At 38.6% G+C, this 17,791-nt stretch overlaps 1 protein-coding gene across 2 annotated transcripts in view; it reads right to left on the minus strand.

Moving 5' to 3' along the window:
• The window catches only part of LOC124301087 (uncharacterized), a 107,760-nt gene that overhangs the window by 4,471 nt on the left and 85,498 nt on the right, over positions 1–17,791 (minus strand). For both annotated transcript variants that reach the window (XM_046755778.1, XM_046755786.1), the window contains exons 2-6: positions 9,359–9,494; positions 4,056–4,251; positions 2,171–2,378; positions 1,484–1,808; positions 64–330 (exon numbers count right to left, since the gene is read on the minus strand). In XM_046755778.1, coding sequence (XP_046611734.1) covers positions 64–330; positions 1,484–1,808; positions 2,171–2,378; positions 4,056–4,251; positions 9,359–9,494 — 1,132 coding nt within the window. The remainder of the gene's footprint in view (positions 1–63; positions 331–1,483; positions 1,809–2,170; positions 2,379–4,055; positions 4,252–9,358; positions 9,495–17,791) is intronic.

The raw sequence follows: 17,791 nt of genomic DNA on the forward strand, positions 1-17,791 counted from the left end.
TGAGTAAAATGATAGAGTAAGTTACAAATCGTGCATTATTACCAACGAGGAAACGAGACTCACTTTTGCTGCAGAATGGCCTCGTATTCTTTGGCTAACTTTTCGTCAATACCCATCAACTCGTGAGCATAACGTCCCGTGCAGGCGCAGCCGCCTCTTGCCTGGACTCCGAAAACGTCGTTGAGAACGGCGCAAACAAAGTTATGATGGAGAAACGTGCCTCGGGGATGACGGACCATGAACGAGAAGATTGAAAGTCGTTTGACGTTGTGTGAACTGCTACCGAGAAGTATGAGCTCTGGTATTGTGCGCACGTGTGCCAAAACTTGTCTGCAAAAAGAAAAAAGATTTTTTCCTTATAGTATGCATATAACTGCGTACGGTTTAGTTGGAAGAGAAAGTCATCCCAATGTTCAGTAGAGAAGTCAGGATAACTGTCTTAATTTTCTACAGTAGCCAAGTGACATGGAAGAAATTCTTGGTACGTTCGAAAAAATAATCCTCCACTCTTTTTCGTTTTAAATGTCGCCCATATGCGAGTGCTGTCATGTTATGTTGCGTATATTTTCATCCTTAACATCGGTTTATTTGAAGACTTCGCTCCGCGATGCCATGCCGCTCAGGTAAAGAACCGCTCTGATGGCCGCCTGCACGAGATCCCCTTTTGGCAGGGACACAATTTTTATTTATGGAACTCGACGAAGTGTTGACGTTGGTGTGTGGAAAAAGTAAAGTCTTTGCACCTTTTTTGGGTCACGTTGGATTCGTAGCTTTTACAACGGATTTTGCTGACGATGAGTAGTGTGACACCTGATACGATTCAACCACGGCTATTTCAATTGCGTTCGCCGTGTTTGAATGTACCTACCTCCAGAAATACGTCGGAAGTAATCTTTCATCGTTTGAAAATTGACGCACATTGTAAGCTGAGAAAAATGAGTAAGCAACATGAATGAGTCTCGCCGGAGTGCATGTAGCAGTCGGATTTTCGCCGACGGAATTATACGCGTCGCAAAATGATCCCCAACGTAAATCATCCGAGATTTTCAGCGACGTATCACAAGTAACAAGCGATCCGAAATATAATTTCTAGCATTAAGGTGTACCTAACTATATTGGCCAGATTCCAAACCTACGAAAACCAGTTTGGAATCCCGGTCGCCGTGATATTTTTTACGGCTCCATTTATTCGCGCGACTTGTAAGAATTTCAGAGATGCTATGATCATTAATTGCAATTTATACAGTGCCCGGTATTCTAGTGGAGCGATATTACCGTTCGGCGCTAGCGAGGTCGTATTATCTACCACAAGCGGCGAAGCACTGTATCTCGTTTATTGCTTTCCACTTTTCATTTCACGGGCAATTCCCCGGAGTGAACCTTTAAGCTGAACGAAGACATATAAGGATGTAAATAATAAGCTTAAAAGAAAGTACCGATAGAATTAACTTCTATTGAAAATATAAAACGCAAAAATACTCACTTGGTGATTTTATCCTGACGAGCCATGATTGCTTGTGGTGTAACATTTTCTTTCAGCTGAATGGCGAGTCCGCATCTAATGGTCTCCACCACAGCGGCAGTTCCGCTCTCCTCGCGCAGCTCGGGATCTTGCAAATATCTATGCGAATCCCTCATGTCTTCGAGGCTAGAGTCAGTCTTGAGAAGCGTTCTCTTTGTCACTAGGACTCCCGGTGTTTGAGCGCCGCCGATGAATTTGTGACCGGTGAATATGATAGCATCTTTGTGGACCGTGTTCTCACCGACTCCGGGCAGGTGAGGATTCATGTCCATTTGTACGTACGGAGCTGTAGGACAAGAAACGTCAGGGGATAATTTTTATTACTGAGTCGTTGCAGGGGAGTCTCGCCATGAAGACTTTGCATAGAGCTTTACGAAAGGCTAAATCCGCACTGGTAGTAAAAGTTGATTAGATCCGCCTCCGAGTAAGAGTTAAATCCTCTTCAGAATCCCCAGATGATCACTGCACAGAAAGTTCGTTTCCATGATTGAATTCTTAAGAGATGTCCAGCTCTTTCTCTGGCTTTATTCGAGACTGAATTACCGAAGGGGCCAGCTTTTCACAGGTGGAAACTCATTTTCAGAGCAATTACGGTTCCTGGGAGATTCGCGGCGAATATTTCGAACTTGAAAAACACCTCCTACTAACCTGCCGATGTGTAATCCCAGATACTGATTGCGCCATGCTGATGAAGAAGAAGAGTCGTCGCCACGTCATCGGCAAGAACGCCGGTGATGCAACTGGCAGCACTAAAACACCCGACAAGTTGAGCTCCAGTGAGACGTTCCTTAGCTAGTTGCCGGTCCAGGTCATTCAGGTCCAGGAAGCCTTCCTTGGTCTCGGCAATTCTTATTATCTGAAAAACGAAATCAAGAATGTAAGTTTATGGCAAGTCATTGCTATGACTGGCCGTAATTATTGTACCTACAGGTTTTCCCACTCAAGATCAAACGACGGTAGAAACCCCGCGATTATCCGATACAACAGGTTACCATGAACTTATCGAGTAACAGACCAGCGTTGTTCAAGCTTAACTTACGGCGGGTGTTCGCCGATTTCATTTCATCTCGCAATGCTGGATTAGTCCTTCGACAATTACACGAGTGGAATTTCTGTCGTTAGTTAGATAGAAAGTACAATAAAACGAAAGGATTCGACTTCAAATTACTAGTCACGTGATGGAGTGGTTATTTTTAGCACTCCGGGCTGATTAGGCTTTATCACGACGCTATATTGACCCTCGAACTTGCCTTTTTCTTTATATATCTTGCGATGAGCCTGCACAAGCGTGTTCGATAGGCCACTGGCATGCTGATTGAGTAAAAATCACTTACGGTACCGTGGAAACCATTAACTAAATTTTGTTAAAATTTTCTCGTTCCTGATATGAGAACGGTATACGTATGTGCATAGTTAAAGTTTACAGAAGCTATAGTTGTCTGCCGATGTACGTGTGTAATTAAGAATAACGGTATCGCGTTGGCAGTGATCACATCCAATAGCTGCAATATCTCGAGAGATACCCCCGTGAACCATTAAAGTGTTTGTGAAAGTCAACAATAAGTTCGTGTTACGTCTATATTCTATCTTACATATCGTCATAAATCATAATGGTAAAAAAAAAGAATTCAGCATGCTATAATAATATGTCGGAATCATTCCGTGAAGAGCAGCGGGTTTTCTCCTAATCAACGGCTGTGAGGCCAACGTACCAGAGTCACGGTTCACGATGATCGGGAGTGACTATATATATATATATATATATATATATATCTGCCAGCGAGTAATCGACTTTATGTCGGTCACCGAGTAGTGGAATTCAAATGGCATGAGCTGAGCGATAGCTTCCGTGAACCTGTTTGCTGACGATAACTGGTGCAGAGCTTGCGGATCGAACTGTACGCTTAAAAGATAACGACGTTTACAACCCAATGCTCACTTCCCATTTGTAAATATGGCAATCTAATACTTTTCTTCACATGGATGCACAGAGCTGCTGCCATTTCAATATTAGTCGACGTTTTGGATAAACATCGAACCATTGTGTTCTAAATGGTCAGATAAGTTTGACTTGATAGGGCTGAAAGAATCGAGATTTCCATTCTGCAATCCTAAGACATACATAATTTATCTTCCCAATTACTGTATTAAACTTGGCAACACGAACACAGATGATAATCGAAAGATTAGAGACTGAACAGGTTTCGGTGCACATATTCAAAGTCAACGATTAGCCGCTGTTACTTGCAATCTATTATCAAACAACGATTTCATGGTAAAATTTCAATTGAAACGAGTCACGGTGCTGCCGCTGAAGTAAACCGAACTGTGTTTGACTTTTCATAAAGTACAAATAATAAATTGCCAACCAGTAATATCGATGTGCAAACCATAGACTTAAGGTTATATTGAAGGTGTTCGTTTTCTGATAAGTTACGAAATAATAAATTTGTCATATCGAAAGATGCAGTCTGTTTACATGATGAATAAAATGACGCTGAAGAGCTGAATCGGGACATAGACGTCTGCATACCTTGACTCCGTGATCTCTCCAAGGTCGCAGGTTAGCATGGTGTTCGAAAGGGCCAACGAAGACAACGGTGGGCTTATTCATATCCAGATGCCGAAGCAATGCGCGTAGGGCGCCAGCGGTTCCATGACCCGTGAAAAGGACAGCGTCCTGTTCACTAGCACCGACAGCATGCCTCACAATATCTCGGGCCTCGTGCCTGCAAAGAAAATAATCATTTTCTAGTCATCTTCTTCAAACTTATTCCGTTATGTTGAGTATTTAACCGCATTTACTTAAATTACTTGAATCTTCGCGTACGGATATTATGGATAGATTCTTAGATTGCGCTACACGAGAGAACAGTGGGACCTGTCTTCTCCAATTGTAGTGCACCGTCAAAACATATTATAAAGCTTTATAAAGCGATCCTTCTGAAACAAGTGCGTTTCGGAATGTTTCATGTATCCAATATCATGACTGGGATGAAAGACCGTAATTCTTTAGAATTTCAACAACACCTTCATATCATTTTTGCCATGAAGAATTTCTTCGTTGCAAGTAAATTTTTATACCTAAAGGTGCAGTGCAATTTATATCGGATACATATACTATAGCCGATACGTCAAAAAAATATTATAAAAAAATGGTGAAACTAACGTTAGTAGACAGAAATGTAAGTATATCCAACCGTACCAAAGGCGGGAGTTGCAGCAAATTGGGTTAGATATAAACAATAGTTATGATATTTTTAAGGTCGCTGATTGAAAATGTCATCCCGGAATTTCAAAGAATGCAATACAGCTGTCAGAAATATAAGAGCGCCGCTAATTCTGTTTGAAACGATGATCGAATTCTCACAAAATTGTTTTTATGATCCTCTAACTCGCTCCAGATTTGTCTTATGTACACTACAATCCGATACGGCAGACTTGAAGTCACGTACGAGGATTGAGGTCAAAAAACAAATAAAAAAAATTTGTAAATCAATTAATTTTCATAAGGTTTTACTGCTTTTTATTCTCGACATTAGATCTGTCGGTTCCAAATTCGTATCTTCAAGGTCAGGTTACGTATCAGTGACCAAAAATTATCCAGCCATAGGAATCCTGTTACGAAGGAGTAAATCGATGCCTGCATTTCCGTCTCCAGTCTCGAGCATCACGACTTCAGGGTGGCGATAATTTTGCTCAAATAAAATTCCCGACTTTTCCCTGACTTTTCCCGCGAAAAAAATCTGAATTCCCTGACATTTTATCCACGAAACTTAGGTAATGTCGGGCAGCTTTTATGACCGAAAGCTCCAGAAAATGTGCACCTTGAATATATAAATTTGAATCCAAAAAACACATAGTATTGCTTCGTTGTCCAAAAATAATTATAAATCCAACAATGCCATATCCGAAAATGAGCTTAACTCAATTTACAAAGCATAGCTGAAGTTTCAAAAACGATTTACAAGAGAATTACGTTTTTCCGACATTCCCTGACAATTCTCGGTTATCCATGTCTGTTCGTCACCTTGGACTCTACCACGCATGTGATATCTTCGTGACACAAATCGCGCACAATGAATTATTACTATGCATGAAAAGTTGTTTCCCAACACGCGTACGGCTAAGGCGGTGTACCTTCGGGTGCGTAAATCGACCTGATTTACCGGTTCTTCTTCGCTGTTCCGGCATTTGAAGGCCCTTCTTTGTTTGGGGGTTAGAGCTGCGCCAAGCGGTGGTTGAAGTGAGGGATATTGATCCTCGGGAGGGAGTTGGCTGCCACCCCCGGCGCCATAAACTCAAGCCAACTCGACCGACTCTTGGTTCATACACGCCCTACATGTATATACGTGGATGCGTGTATACGTATATATAATACATGTATAAATATATTCGTGGCTCTGTCGCCCTCTAGGTGCCAGTTTGCTGGGGGTGAATCCCAGCGGCGCTACCTGTGCCTCTTGTTTAATATTCATATAATGACGTGGAAGTGGTTCGTGACGAGCCGCGGAGCACGAGCTTACAGGTAAGCTTTCGTCAAACTGCTCGCTCGCTTTCGACAACTCAACGATATTGTTCGATTGGTTAACGAGGGGACGATAATTGAGTATTCGAATCAAATTTTTTTTATTTCATATTCTTGTAGATTGGAAAAAAATATTTTGGACGTGTTTTTTATTTTTTCGATTGAATCAAAATTGCCATTAATATAACAGATTGAAAGCTATAACATCGTGACGTCACCCATGTTAAGATATATCTATATATATATTAAAATCAGTGAAATTCAATCACCTATAACATGAAAAATTATCATTTTTAACGAAAAACAAAAAATACGTCCTCTTTATTTTGGCTTGCACTGCATTATGCACCCCTAAAAGTGGAAAAAAAAACTTCATTCAAATGCTCAATTGGCCAACTGAACAATTATTCAGCGGGCATTCCGTCTATTCATGGATGAATGATTTTTAATATTTACTCCAGCTCTCGATAAATCACACGTGCGCTGTATGATATATTTATTTATTATGTTTATTATGATATTTTATTTATTTGATATATATTTTGTGACGGAAGCGTTTTTCTTTCTTTTTTTTTGTCGCTCCCATTTTAATTCTCAGAACGTGGTACCAATTACCATCGAACACTTTTGGGCGTTCAAAGATCTATTTCTGGTTCGTCGGATACTCTGCAGCGCTTGAAATACCAGAATTTTCCTATCTACGATTTCGCACTTTTCAAAATGTCTCGATCCTAGCCAGATCTAGACGTCGAGCTGATATTTTTTACTGACATAAAACGACTGGATATTCCATCAGACTGACGCGTACTACAACGATAGAAACAACAAAAATATTATCATTCCTCTCGACTGTAATTGTCGTAAATATTGAGAAAATTCAATTTAAAAAAATATGGAGTTAGATTGCTAGAAAGCAAATTTCATGTTACCAAAGAATCTGACATATAACAAGTATTGCTGCTAATTTGAAAAAAAAAAATCACTGGACCTTCTCCGTCTCATCGAAGCCGAAAGTTTGGATTTTCGCTGGAGTTGCATTATAGAAAATATATACGAAACAGGAAGCAGAGTGTGGAAGCGAGGAAAACTTTCTCTCGATAAAAAAAATAGCTCTTGAAAGAGGAAGTTATAAGAGCACCGTACGTAATTGCGTATATCATCATGAATGGAAAACTGCTCATCGTCTCCCCGTAAATGAATAACTGATGTGAATTTACATTCATCGTCGCACGATACGCGTTACAGAGCCGATATTATAGTTGAACAAAAAAATACTTGCGAGGCGCGATGATAGTCCGAGGGCTGATTTGAGCGGTGAAATTACAGACCCAGAGGAAATGACTTTGTCCTTTACGACTTACGCCCGTGGTAAAATTACTTCCTGATCAAATAAATCAATATGATTGAAGGTCTTGGACTCGCGTATGCAACGGCTTACAGAAAGCCCGGAAATATTCAGGCGTCTTACAATTAGCCGCGTACGTACATAGAGTGTAAAATTTCTAGCTATAAGATATAAAAATTGTGACGTCGCGATCTAAGCGAGCTTTCGAAAATATAAATTTGTGTACCTATACACGTCTAACGGTATTATAATCGAGAATAGATAAGGATTATCAGTTGTCTTTCGAACGGATCGTGAATGAAAAAAAAAGTAGCCGTAAAAAATTTAAAGACAGTCGGTTGGAATCAATTTTTCACAACCATCCGTTGACGCACGTGGTGAGAACGTTTTTATCTTTTATTTTGCATTTTTTCTCGCTTCCTCATCGTGGCACCGGAGGTGTTAAATTGAAAAATAAGAACATATATCATTTCTATAATCACGATACTATCAAAAGCCGAGACTTTTAAATAGTGTGGATATTTCTTTGGCGCCACCCAGATTCCAATTATAAACACGTCTGAGTCAGTCAAAGGTCACTTAAGTGCGAAAATAACATTTATATCTCGAACATTTTTTCGCAAGTTTTGCAGTTTTCTTTTATTCTACACGATAATATTGCTTAAATAATCTAAATCATATCAGAGAATTCGACTCTGAATCTGATGAAGGAAACTAGATTCTCCTTTGAGTTCTCGGATCGAGGAAGCCATTTGCACGCGACAATAAAGAGCAACGTTTGCATTTTCCATGCAAACTATAACGTCCAGGATGTTTGTCGCCAACGCGACGACGCACGTCGAAAATTTCTTACGGAATTTTTTAATAAACACTCGTCAATTCCGCACCTACAAGGGACGTGATATAGCTCGTTTCTTTTGCGGAACTTGATTAAATATTCAGGCAACATTTACAAGGTACTGCTAATCCTGGAAGACATCACGGTAAATTACGTACTGTCTACTCAGCTGCACAAATGATGATAAACAAACATTTATCGATACACGATACGATTCAGCCGTTATGGCTGGGGAAAGAATCGAAATTGGAATATCCGTATGCAAACGTACTGTTCGCGAGTTGAAAAGAAATAGACAAACCGCGGTGAAATTCGTGCGAAAACAAATATCCAGTGGTTCGCTAATTTAAAATGCAAAATGATTAAAAAAAAAAAAGAAAGACGTATTTTTTTGCAACGTTAATGACACCAGTAATTCAAAAATATTCAAATATCAATCTTCGTCTAAAATTAGACGATTATCGGAAGCTTTCAAACCACAAAAGAAGATGTAATATTTTCTTGGCAAGCGAAATCTTTCGACACCTGAAAATTTATCGGTTAAGTTTGTACTATTTGTGCCTGAATATTTTTCACCTAACAATAAATTTCCTCTCATTTTCACATTACGTACGAAGCAGTTTTTCTTAACGGTTTCAAGACCCTGACAATTGAATCGTATCGTTAGCAGAAATTAATTCTGACCATGCGAAGGTAACAATTTTATTGTGAAAATTTAATTGTGATTCGTAATTCTGTGCGACGCTTATAATTTTCAAAACAATCTTAAGACACTGTGAAAGTCTGACATGCCCAAAGTTGGGGGACTGAAGTATATTCCAGTTACTCTCAATTTTATGATACCTTACTACGCCTGTGTTTACGGTTAATATGTTTTTTTTTCAATATGCATATATTTTTACTTTTTATGACAGCGTCCAGATGAGGAACACATGTTTCGATAAAAATAACGTTACACCCCAAGGTTCTTCTTCACATATCTATAATATACGGAACGCAATAGCTATCGTATCCATTCACGGTGGGAAGTGAGTTGAATTTAATTTTTTAAAACATAATAATAAAATAGTGTTCGATGTTTATTCCAAATTAACATAGCACAATGTATCTCAGGATTCGACTCACCTGAATAAAGAAGACTGCAAACTGCAGATTGACGTTGATGTCCGAGTGTCACCGAGGCAGGGAAGAACTTCCTTGGTGATGTATTCCTCCAGGAACTGCAACGATCTTCCAGAGGCGGTGTAATCGCAGTAGACAACTGAAACCAATGAGTCTGAATTAATTAATTACAGGCAAAAGGATGATCTGTTAGAATTTATTCTTCGCAGGTTATTGTACAAGAATCCAGAAGCTAAAGTGAAGTAAAAATGTTCATCTTTGAAGATACAGATACTAAGTTTGGAATCGTTTGAACAAAGTGTGAAAAATTAATCCTGAACAAAGTAGAAAATACCACGCGAAGAGAAGAAGATGTTGTACGAAGAGTTGAAAATAGAACAAAGACTGACAGCTATAAAAAATGAAGCAGAAATCAAACAAAACTACTATTCCATCCTTGTGTACAGAGCATGAGTGAACATCCCGTATGAGCATAATGAATTGTATTCTTATTGTTAGTAAGTCAGCGTTCTTTGTTCCAAGAAAAATGATAAGAAGAATAAATTGAATGAGAAATGGATGTAGGATTGGAAAAAGTAACTAGCTTCTAAAAATGTGACGCGACTGGAACAAAGGTTGATGACATGTGTGTCATATTATGTTAAGATCAATCTTTGTACGATGTAAACATAACCGAAATCCGTATCTAAAAAACATCGCAGACATGATGTTTATTATGCGATGTAAATCTCCGCCCTGCATGATCACATATAGCGATATGATGTCGCGCTCAACGTCTGTAAACCAGGTTCCAAAAGTCTTTATCAGTGAACGTCAGGCTGCCTATTTAGGACAGCCTGTAACACTATCGATATATTTTCAGTACGATAAAGAACAAAAAAAAAAAAAAACTAGTCGACCAACCATGTATTCAATGCCATCGACGTACAGCTGCGGCATAATTTCATTCTTTAATTTCATCGCAGTTTTCGTTTACCTAATTGTTCCATCATTTTTATTGAATACTTGAATACAATTGCAGAGAAATCTGCAAACAGAATCACAATTACGGGGTGTAGAAACATCAACTTGGGTTGATACTCCAGAGTTTCTACAATCAAATTAATAGTTATTTCGTCGATTATATCATACAGAAGTCTAAAATTATGTCAGCTAATTGTTACGTACGCGTTAGATCGGAATGATTTTTATAAAATCAGGCATTCTTACGTAAATCGGTCGGGATCCTTATCGTATCTCAGAAATCGGCACATTCTCGAGCACTTATATATTAATCATAACAACAGCTAGCAATTAGCGTTAATTGACGGCTAGTCGTCGGTGCAACGGGTGGCAATTACGTATCTGGATGCATGTAGTATAATTATAATTACGATATCCGCCACGATGATAAAATAACAAATGAACGCTATTATCAGAATATAAAGTAGGTAAATTCATACATTTCCAGCCAATTTTATCAAGTATTATACTGTTATCGCAATACTTTGTGATAACAGTACCGCCTCTGAAAATTTCAAATTTTTCAGTTTTATTTTTACTTTCTACACGGGTGTTTTTGAGTTATTAATATTCAAACACTTTCGCAGTTTCACCTTTCCGAAATTCTCAATAATATAAAAAAAAAATCTCTCCAGAGTTTCCGAATAAATTGAATGTATAAAAATCTATGTACACCTCATCGTTTGCAAATTGTTGAAATACTTCGAAATATTTTCAACTCCGTGTAATAAACGTGCTCCAAATAGTTTCCAAACAGCGTTATAACCTGTCGCCACTTTGGGAGATAAGAATTTCTGCGCCACATCGAGAACTGTCATATAGACTGTTTTGCAATACATATTGTAATTTATTGAACGTTGAAACAGCAATAGAACTGCCGACAACCAGACTGATCTCGATCCCAGACTGCGAAGTAGACGTGCCAGTAATTACGATCGTTCGAACTTTGCCGACTTTGCGTGCATCCTGAGACGTGCTGAATGATCGCATCATAAAGGTATGTATACATACATACATATATAGAGCTGCGTGACCCCTAGTTAAAAGGTAATGGCGGCGTTTATGAACATACGCATAAAATCTCCCCATCCATCACGGTGCGAATAACTAACCAATCCGTGGTTCAATTTATTTAAACTTTGCGGTATATCCTTTGCGTCATTGGTCAGACCGTGAATAGCAACGAGATAATTAATTGCATCGATGTAACCGGTTATCCTAAGTACCTTGTACACTCGGATATTTCATATTTATCTTTACATACTTATAACGTCTGGTTACAAATGGAACATGCAGTGTGTGCTTAACGACGGAATGACTGCTAAATCATCTCTGCAACGTTTTGAACAGTTCTTAGCAGGAATTCAAGCACAAGTGTTTTTCGGTACGTGATTTTACTATGAATTCTTTTATGTTCCCAAATCGCTGAATAGAAAACTTCCAGACCGAGAAATGATGAATTGAATGTTTAAAATGAGCCGGCGTGTCTGGAAACGGTCGAAACGTGTCAGAAAAAAATCGGACATGTTCGGGCAAGTCCGGAAACCATCGGAACGGGTTAATAAATATTCGAACACGTTTGGGCGCGTCCGGAAACGATCGGAGCTAGTCATAAAAGAATCGAAAGGGTTCGTGCGGGTCCGTAAAAAGTCGGAACGGTTCGGAAAAAATTTGAAACGGTTCTGGGGGGGTCCAGAAGCGGCCGGAACAGGCGGGAAAAAAAAATCTGACGGATTCAAGCGAGTCCGAAAACGATCGGTACAGGAAGGTACAGAAATATTCGACCTACGTTAATTTTTTAAAGTTGAATCACCTCAATTGTCCGAAATCAAATCAGCAACTATAACGATTCTCGCGATTGTCATTCTTTTCAATTCAGCAAAAAATAAAGGTACATAAATAATCCAAGCTGTTGGAAATGGAAAACAAAAATTTATCGAACCGTGTAAAACGTGACCATGATAAAGAAATGAATAATACACGTAATTATTGAATATAATGAAAGAGGTTTCTCGTCCAACTTTGTGTTATTCAATTCTTTGCGGTCACCGAACATTTTATACGCCTTTGTTAATGATGCACGCAGTTATTCCTGCAACTCGCGCAAGTCTCAGAGGTGTAAATTAATTCTCGACTCAACTGGTTTCTCATTGTTTGACCGCGGTACAACTGTGAAGTGTATACCACACAAATGCAGAACGTCCGATATAATAAGCTCGCAGCACAATTCACGTCGCATATTCTTTGAATTTTTTCAGGTGGCGAATACACGCTCAAAGTCTCGACTAATTACAAAGAAGCTCATTAAAGACGAAAGCATGGCTGCAGTAAATGAGAATTATCAACCTGCTACCGCTAAGTAAAAAAATTGCGCAATTTTCGCGTAACACGAAGCATGAATTACCGAGTGAGCACCTAAAAAAATCAAGCACCATAAGCAACTAAATTTCATTAGTTTATGAGTCTACTAAAATCGGTTTATCTGACATATATTAATTTTTGTTTCGATCTGTCGCGTTTTTTATTCTGATAAATTTATATCTCGTTGAAAAAATTCACTTTCTTCAAATTTCTTCAAATTTATTCGCGCCATTAAATTTTTTGTTTCTTACGGACGTCAGACTAAATGTACTTTCACGTAATACGAAATGCTTCAGTTTCCTGTGAAATTGACCAAGATTTTGGTAAATTTGCTTCCAGTAAATTTCTCGGTCAAACGGACGTCTTTGAAGGATTGACCTGCAGAACTATTGCGGTAGGTTTGATTTATCGATTAATCAAAAAGCAATTAATCGATTCATCGATTAATCGGAGAAAACGATTATTCAAAGCTGCCGATTAATATAGATTGATCGTGAAAGATCGTAGAAAAGCCGCAGCTTTCGCTGAGCACCAACTGTAAGCGACGAGGTGCTTGACACACGTACCTAAGGGACTAATAATCTCAATAAAAACTAATGCAAAGAGTAGCTCGTCCTATTCAACGATCGAGTCTTGATATGGACGACATGATCAGGACCCGATTCAATTATGATATAACGGAATTGCGCGACAACGACCCGATCCAAAAATATTATCGGGCACTGAGAACATGACCCAACAGCACTTTTATACAGTGACCAAAGTGGGACAGGAAATAAACTATGCATATGTACATAACTTAAAAAGAAAAAGAAAAAAAAAGATGATCAATTCCACTTGCCACTATTTGCAAATATATAAGAAGTACTTGATTTTATAACACAGAGAGATCTACAACAGACTATTCAAGCTGTTCGCTAGACGAAACGTGTAAGGAAAGTTTACCTAACCTAACCTAACCTAACCTAAGCGAGGAGTACATATGTTGGCAGGTGTAATTTACGTCTTATATGAACACACACAACAGGGGGAAGGGGGACAAAACATTATTATCGCTGCAAGTTTAAGTATGAGAAATATGCAGCTTAAAGGTTCAGAGGGATATTCGCGAGCATATATGCGGTTGATGTTGTTATGCAACGTTATCGCTCAAGTCGTTAACCCAATTGCAAAACGGCAAAGGCATTAGGCAGCGCGCGTTCAGTTAAAGAAATATTACATGCGGAGATGTATGCCTGCGGGTTTTACTTCCGCCTCGATCATTAGGTACACCACGAGGATTACTGGGATTATTGATTACACGCAGAGAAAGTAAGAGATGATGTTGTTTGACGATCAAAGGATGGGCTTGTAGTATTTCATGTGTTACGGACTTCCGTTTCAGATTTCAAGGGTTTGAGGACGTTGGATCACAGATTTGTACGAAACTTCGTGTAATCGGAACCGGAGAATTTTCTGAACAATAAGATGTGTTCAATTTTTTTTCAACTTTTTCCATTCTCAATAATAAAATTTCGAAATTTGACGACGATCTCAAGACATTCGACGCATTTCGCGATCTGAGATCGAAATCGAGGTTGAATTTTTATTTTGCGATACTTTTTTCGAATAAATTACCTCGAGAAATTGCAATCACATCTTAGCGCGGAATTTTTGTTTCATACACACGCCGCGGTGAATTTCCATAAGACCGGTGATCTACACCGTCCTTGGACTAGTGCCTAGGTCGAATAACCTTGAAATGATAAGATTTATTCACTAGCGAATTTTAAAAGCAGCTGTTCACCGCGTGTCGAGTTGTTTTCGTCGATACTTCGCACGTGTGTATATATTATATGTTATGTGTATAACATATATAAACTCTGTTGACGGTTATAATAAAGCTGATTATTGAATGACCGAAGACCGGGGATCAGGTCTGTCATGCGGTAGAGCGACGCACTTTTAATAATTCTGATCAGGACATCGCGTATTGTTGGATCTCCGAAAATTACATCACCTATGTATAGACAAACTCTATTTTGTGGGAAAGTTTCTTCTCTGCATGCACGATGTATAAGGAGACTCTAATGTGTTGATGTTGTGTTTACCCTTTTTGAATCCTTGCTTCCGATGAGAAGCCGATGTGCAAATCATTAATCTACGAGAGAATATTTTTTGAAAGAATGTAAATTCGGAAAATGATTTTTTTTGTACGTAGATAGCATAATCGGGCTGTAAAAACTGTATTGTGATTTGAGATAAATTAAAAACTGTGGAAATCGAGGAGTTGGGTTTTTTATGACCCTCGTATAAAAAAAAAAAGTGTTTCTTTTGTAATATTTTTTTAATTATCTTTTAGTAAAGCGAACAATTGAAAGTTGGACTACGGTTATGGGTAACAATCGAATTTTGTGTGTGTGAATAGAATGCGACTGAAAATGTTCAACGCTGTTGCAAAGTTCCCGAAATTCCTGAAATTTTGCACACGAAATCGGAACGTGAGAAAAAAAATTGCTCGAGGAGCAAAAGGAAAGAATGACTAACAACTTATATTCGGGTGTGATAAGTATCGCGTAAAGTGTAAACAAGTGCAAGTGACAGTGAATCCGAACGAAAGCAGAGCTTCGTTAATCCGGGACTTTGCACCTGCATCGGCTAGCATCAGTGAGTAAAGAAACGTGGCTCTTAGAAGCCACGAATAGCCGAGGCGGCCGGAAGTCTGGTGCCTTGCACTGGGACTTCCGCTGGAGCGTGAAGCACACGGAGTGTTTCGATGTTGACTTCTCCAAATAGACTTTACGAAGCACCGTTTAACTCCTTCGTGTCAACCATCTTACCCCGCAGACACACCGATGAGCTTTCCGTTTTTTGTCCATTTTGTGGCGTTTTTAAGCCGCACGCAATTTATATTTGATTTACGTCATTTTTAGAATAATTTTCGAGACGGGTGCAGTTGAATTTTGACTGGAACAGTCCGTTGAAAAAATATTACTGTGTAAAAACTTGCGCATTGAAGATGGCTTTGAAAATTATTTGAATTTGGAATTTTTAGCGTTAGTTTACGCTCCGAAATAACAATTTTACATAAATTTATGGTGAATATCGAAAAAATAGAAATAAAGGAAGTAAGGAATGAAGAAAGGCTCGGAAACTGATTTTTGTTTCAAATTTCAGAGAAATTGGCTGAAACGGTCGATTTCAAAGTTATTTGCAAGATTATTAAAGAGAAAAATGTTTACCGGGACGCGGTGCGTATAATGTATGAGCAATAAAGCAATTTCACTTGTTTTTCAGGCATGCCAATTTGAATAATGGGAAGAGAATTACATCGCAAGTAAAAAGCAATCGGTCGTTTCTTCGATATTTCAATTCTGCGCTACAAAAGTTTTGGGTCAATTGCAAAAAAAACTATTTTCCGAAGACTTCCAGAAAAAATATGACTCGTCGGAAAAAAAAAACTTGTGAAAATGAAAATTGCCGAATATTTTTCGCCTGTGATTTTCAAGTGCGATAAAAAATCATTCGACCGTACATGTATACACATAGAAGTAAATTCGACTTTGCGGATGAAAGTCGGCATTCGGCGACAGCCAGTTTGCTTACTTGCAAAATGAATATTCATAAAGCCGGAGTCAAGATATTCGTGTGTAAAAAGTCAGAGGCGGGAGTCTTTTTTAACAGTTATAAAATCTTGCAAAATATATATGCAAGTACAATACGCATACAAGCACCGTTTCTTGTCGATTTTCTATCCAAGCGTCACTATTCAAATCCGAATCTAACCCACGCGCGATCTGTTGAATTGGATTAAACACAGAAGGCCTCCTCCCTTCGTACCTGCATATAAATATGCGTATGCAAATTATGCGAATACCAACGCATTGAACAAACGCGTAAAGTGTAAACGGGGTCAGATACACGCAGGCATGAGCGAAACAAAAAAATCGAAGAAAGAGAAAGAGAGAAAATGTCGTACAGACACTTTGTGCAGGTTTGTGCGTTCTTCATGCATATGTATGGACATTATTACCTGCAGGGCGCATAGGAGTAACCCGTACAACCCATATAATACACGTGCTGGCCGGGAAAACTTTGCCATTTGAAACTGCGGCTGCGCAGATGTTTAGCACGTGTCGTGCTGGCGGTGGTTTTTAATATCGAGGAACTCGTGTATGAGTTGAGTTAAGATATGCAAAGCTGTCGTCATACCTGATTGAGAAGTTATACATCTGAAGAGAAACTGAAATTGGAGAAATGAAAGAACACAGAAAAGCACTAAAGCTCGAATTGGTATTTTTAGTCTAGTCAAAATGGGTGTGAATTAAAAATCTTCAAGATGAGACTGCATTTTTGCGTACAGGGGTCTTCGACCCTCAGGAATTCAAATTTGAAGTCATTTTTGAGCTGCATAGCCGGTGTTTCGAGAAAACCGCCAAATTTGAAGTTTTTTTGCATTTTCCTCAAAAACTGCTATCGATAGATGAAAATTGACTTAACCATCGTGTAGAGTGGAAAATTCTACATCGAATTATGTCCTCGCACGTCCGAAAGGAAGTCGGATTAACAAATCAAGAAAATGGAAATTCTACTTATCGACGACATCTGGGGAATTTTTTGGTGAAATAATTTCTTTTTTCTTAATCTGTTAATCCGACTCCTTTTCCAACATGTCAGAACAGAATTCGATGTAGAGTTTTCCGCTCTGCACGATAGTTAAGTCAATTTTCATCTATCGATAGCAGTTTTTGTGGAAAACGCAAATAACGTCAAATTTTGCAGTTTTCTCGAAACTTTGGCTATGCAGCTCAAAAATGATATCAGATTTGAGTTTCTGAGGGTCGAGAACCCCTGTAAATAAAAATGCAGCCATATCCCAAAGATTTTTAATATATAATTATTTTGACTGGACTATTTACTTAGAAATTAAACGCTGGTTGTAATTATTCTTATAGCGGATGAACACTGAGTCAAACATTCAGAGGTTCTCAATATTTGCAAAAATCTGTTAGTCCATATTAAATTGTGCGTCGAAAGTAACGAACACCTGTCCAACATTCATTATCATGTGAACGTGAAATCAACCTTAAACAA

This window comes from Neodiprion virginianus, chromosome 1, assembly GCF_021901495.1.
Source record: "Neodiprion virginianus isolate iyNeoVirg1 chromosome 1, iyNeoVirg1.1, whole genome shotgun sequence".
Lineage (NCBI taxonomy): Eukaryota > Metazoa > Arthropoda > Insecta > Hymenoptera > Diprionidae > Neodiprion > Neodiprion virginianus.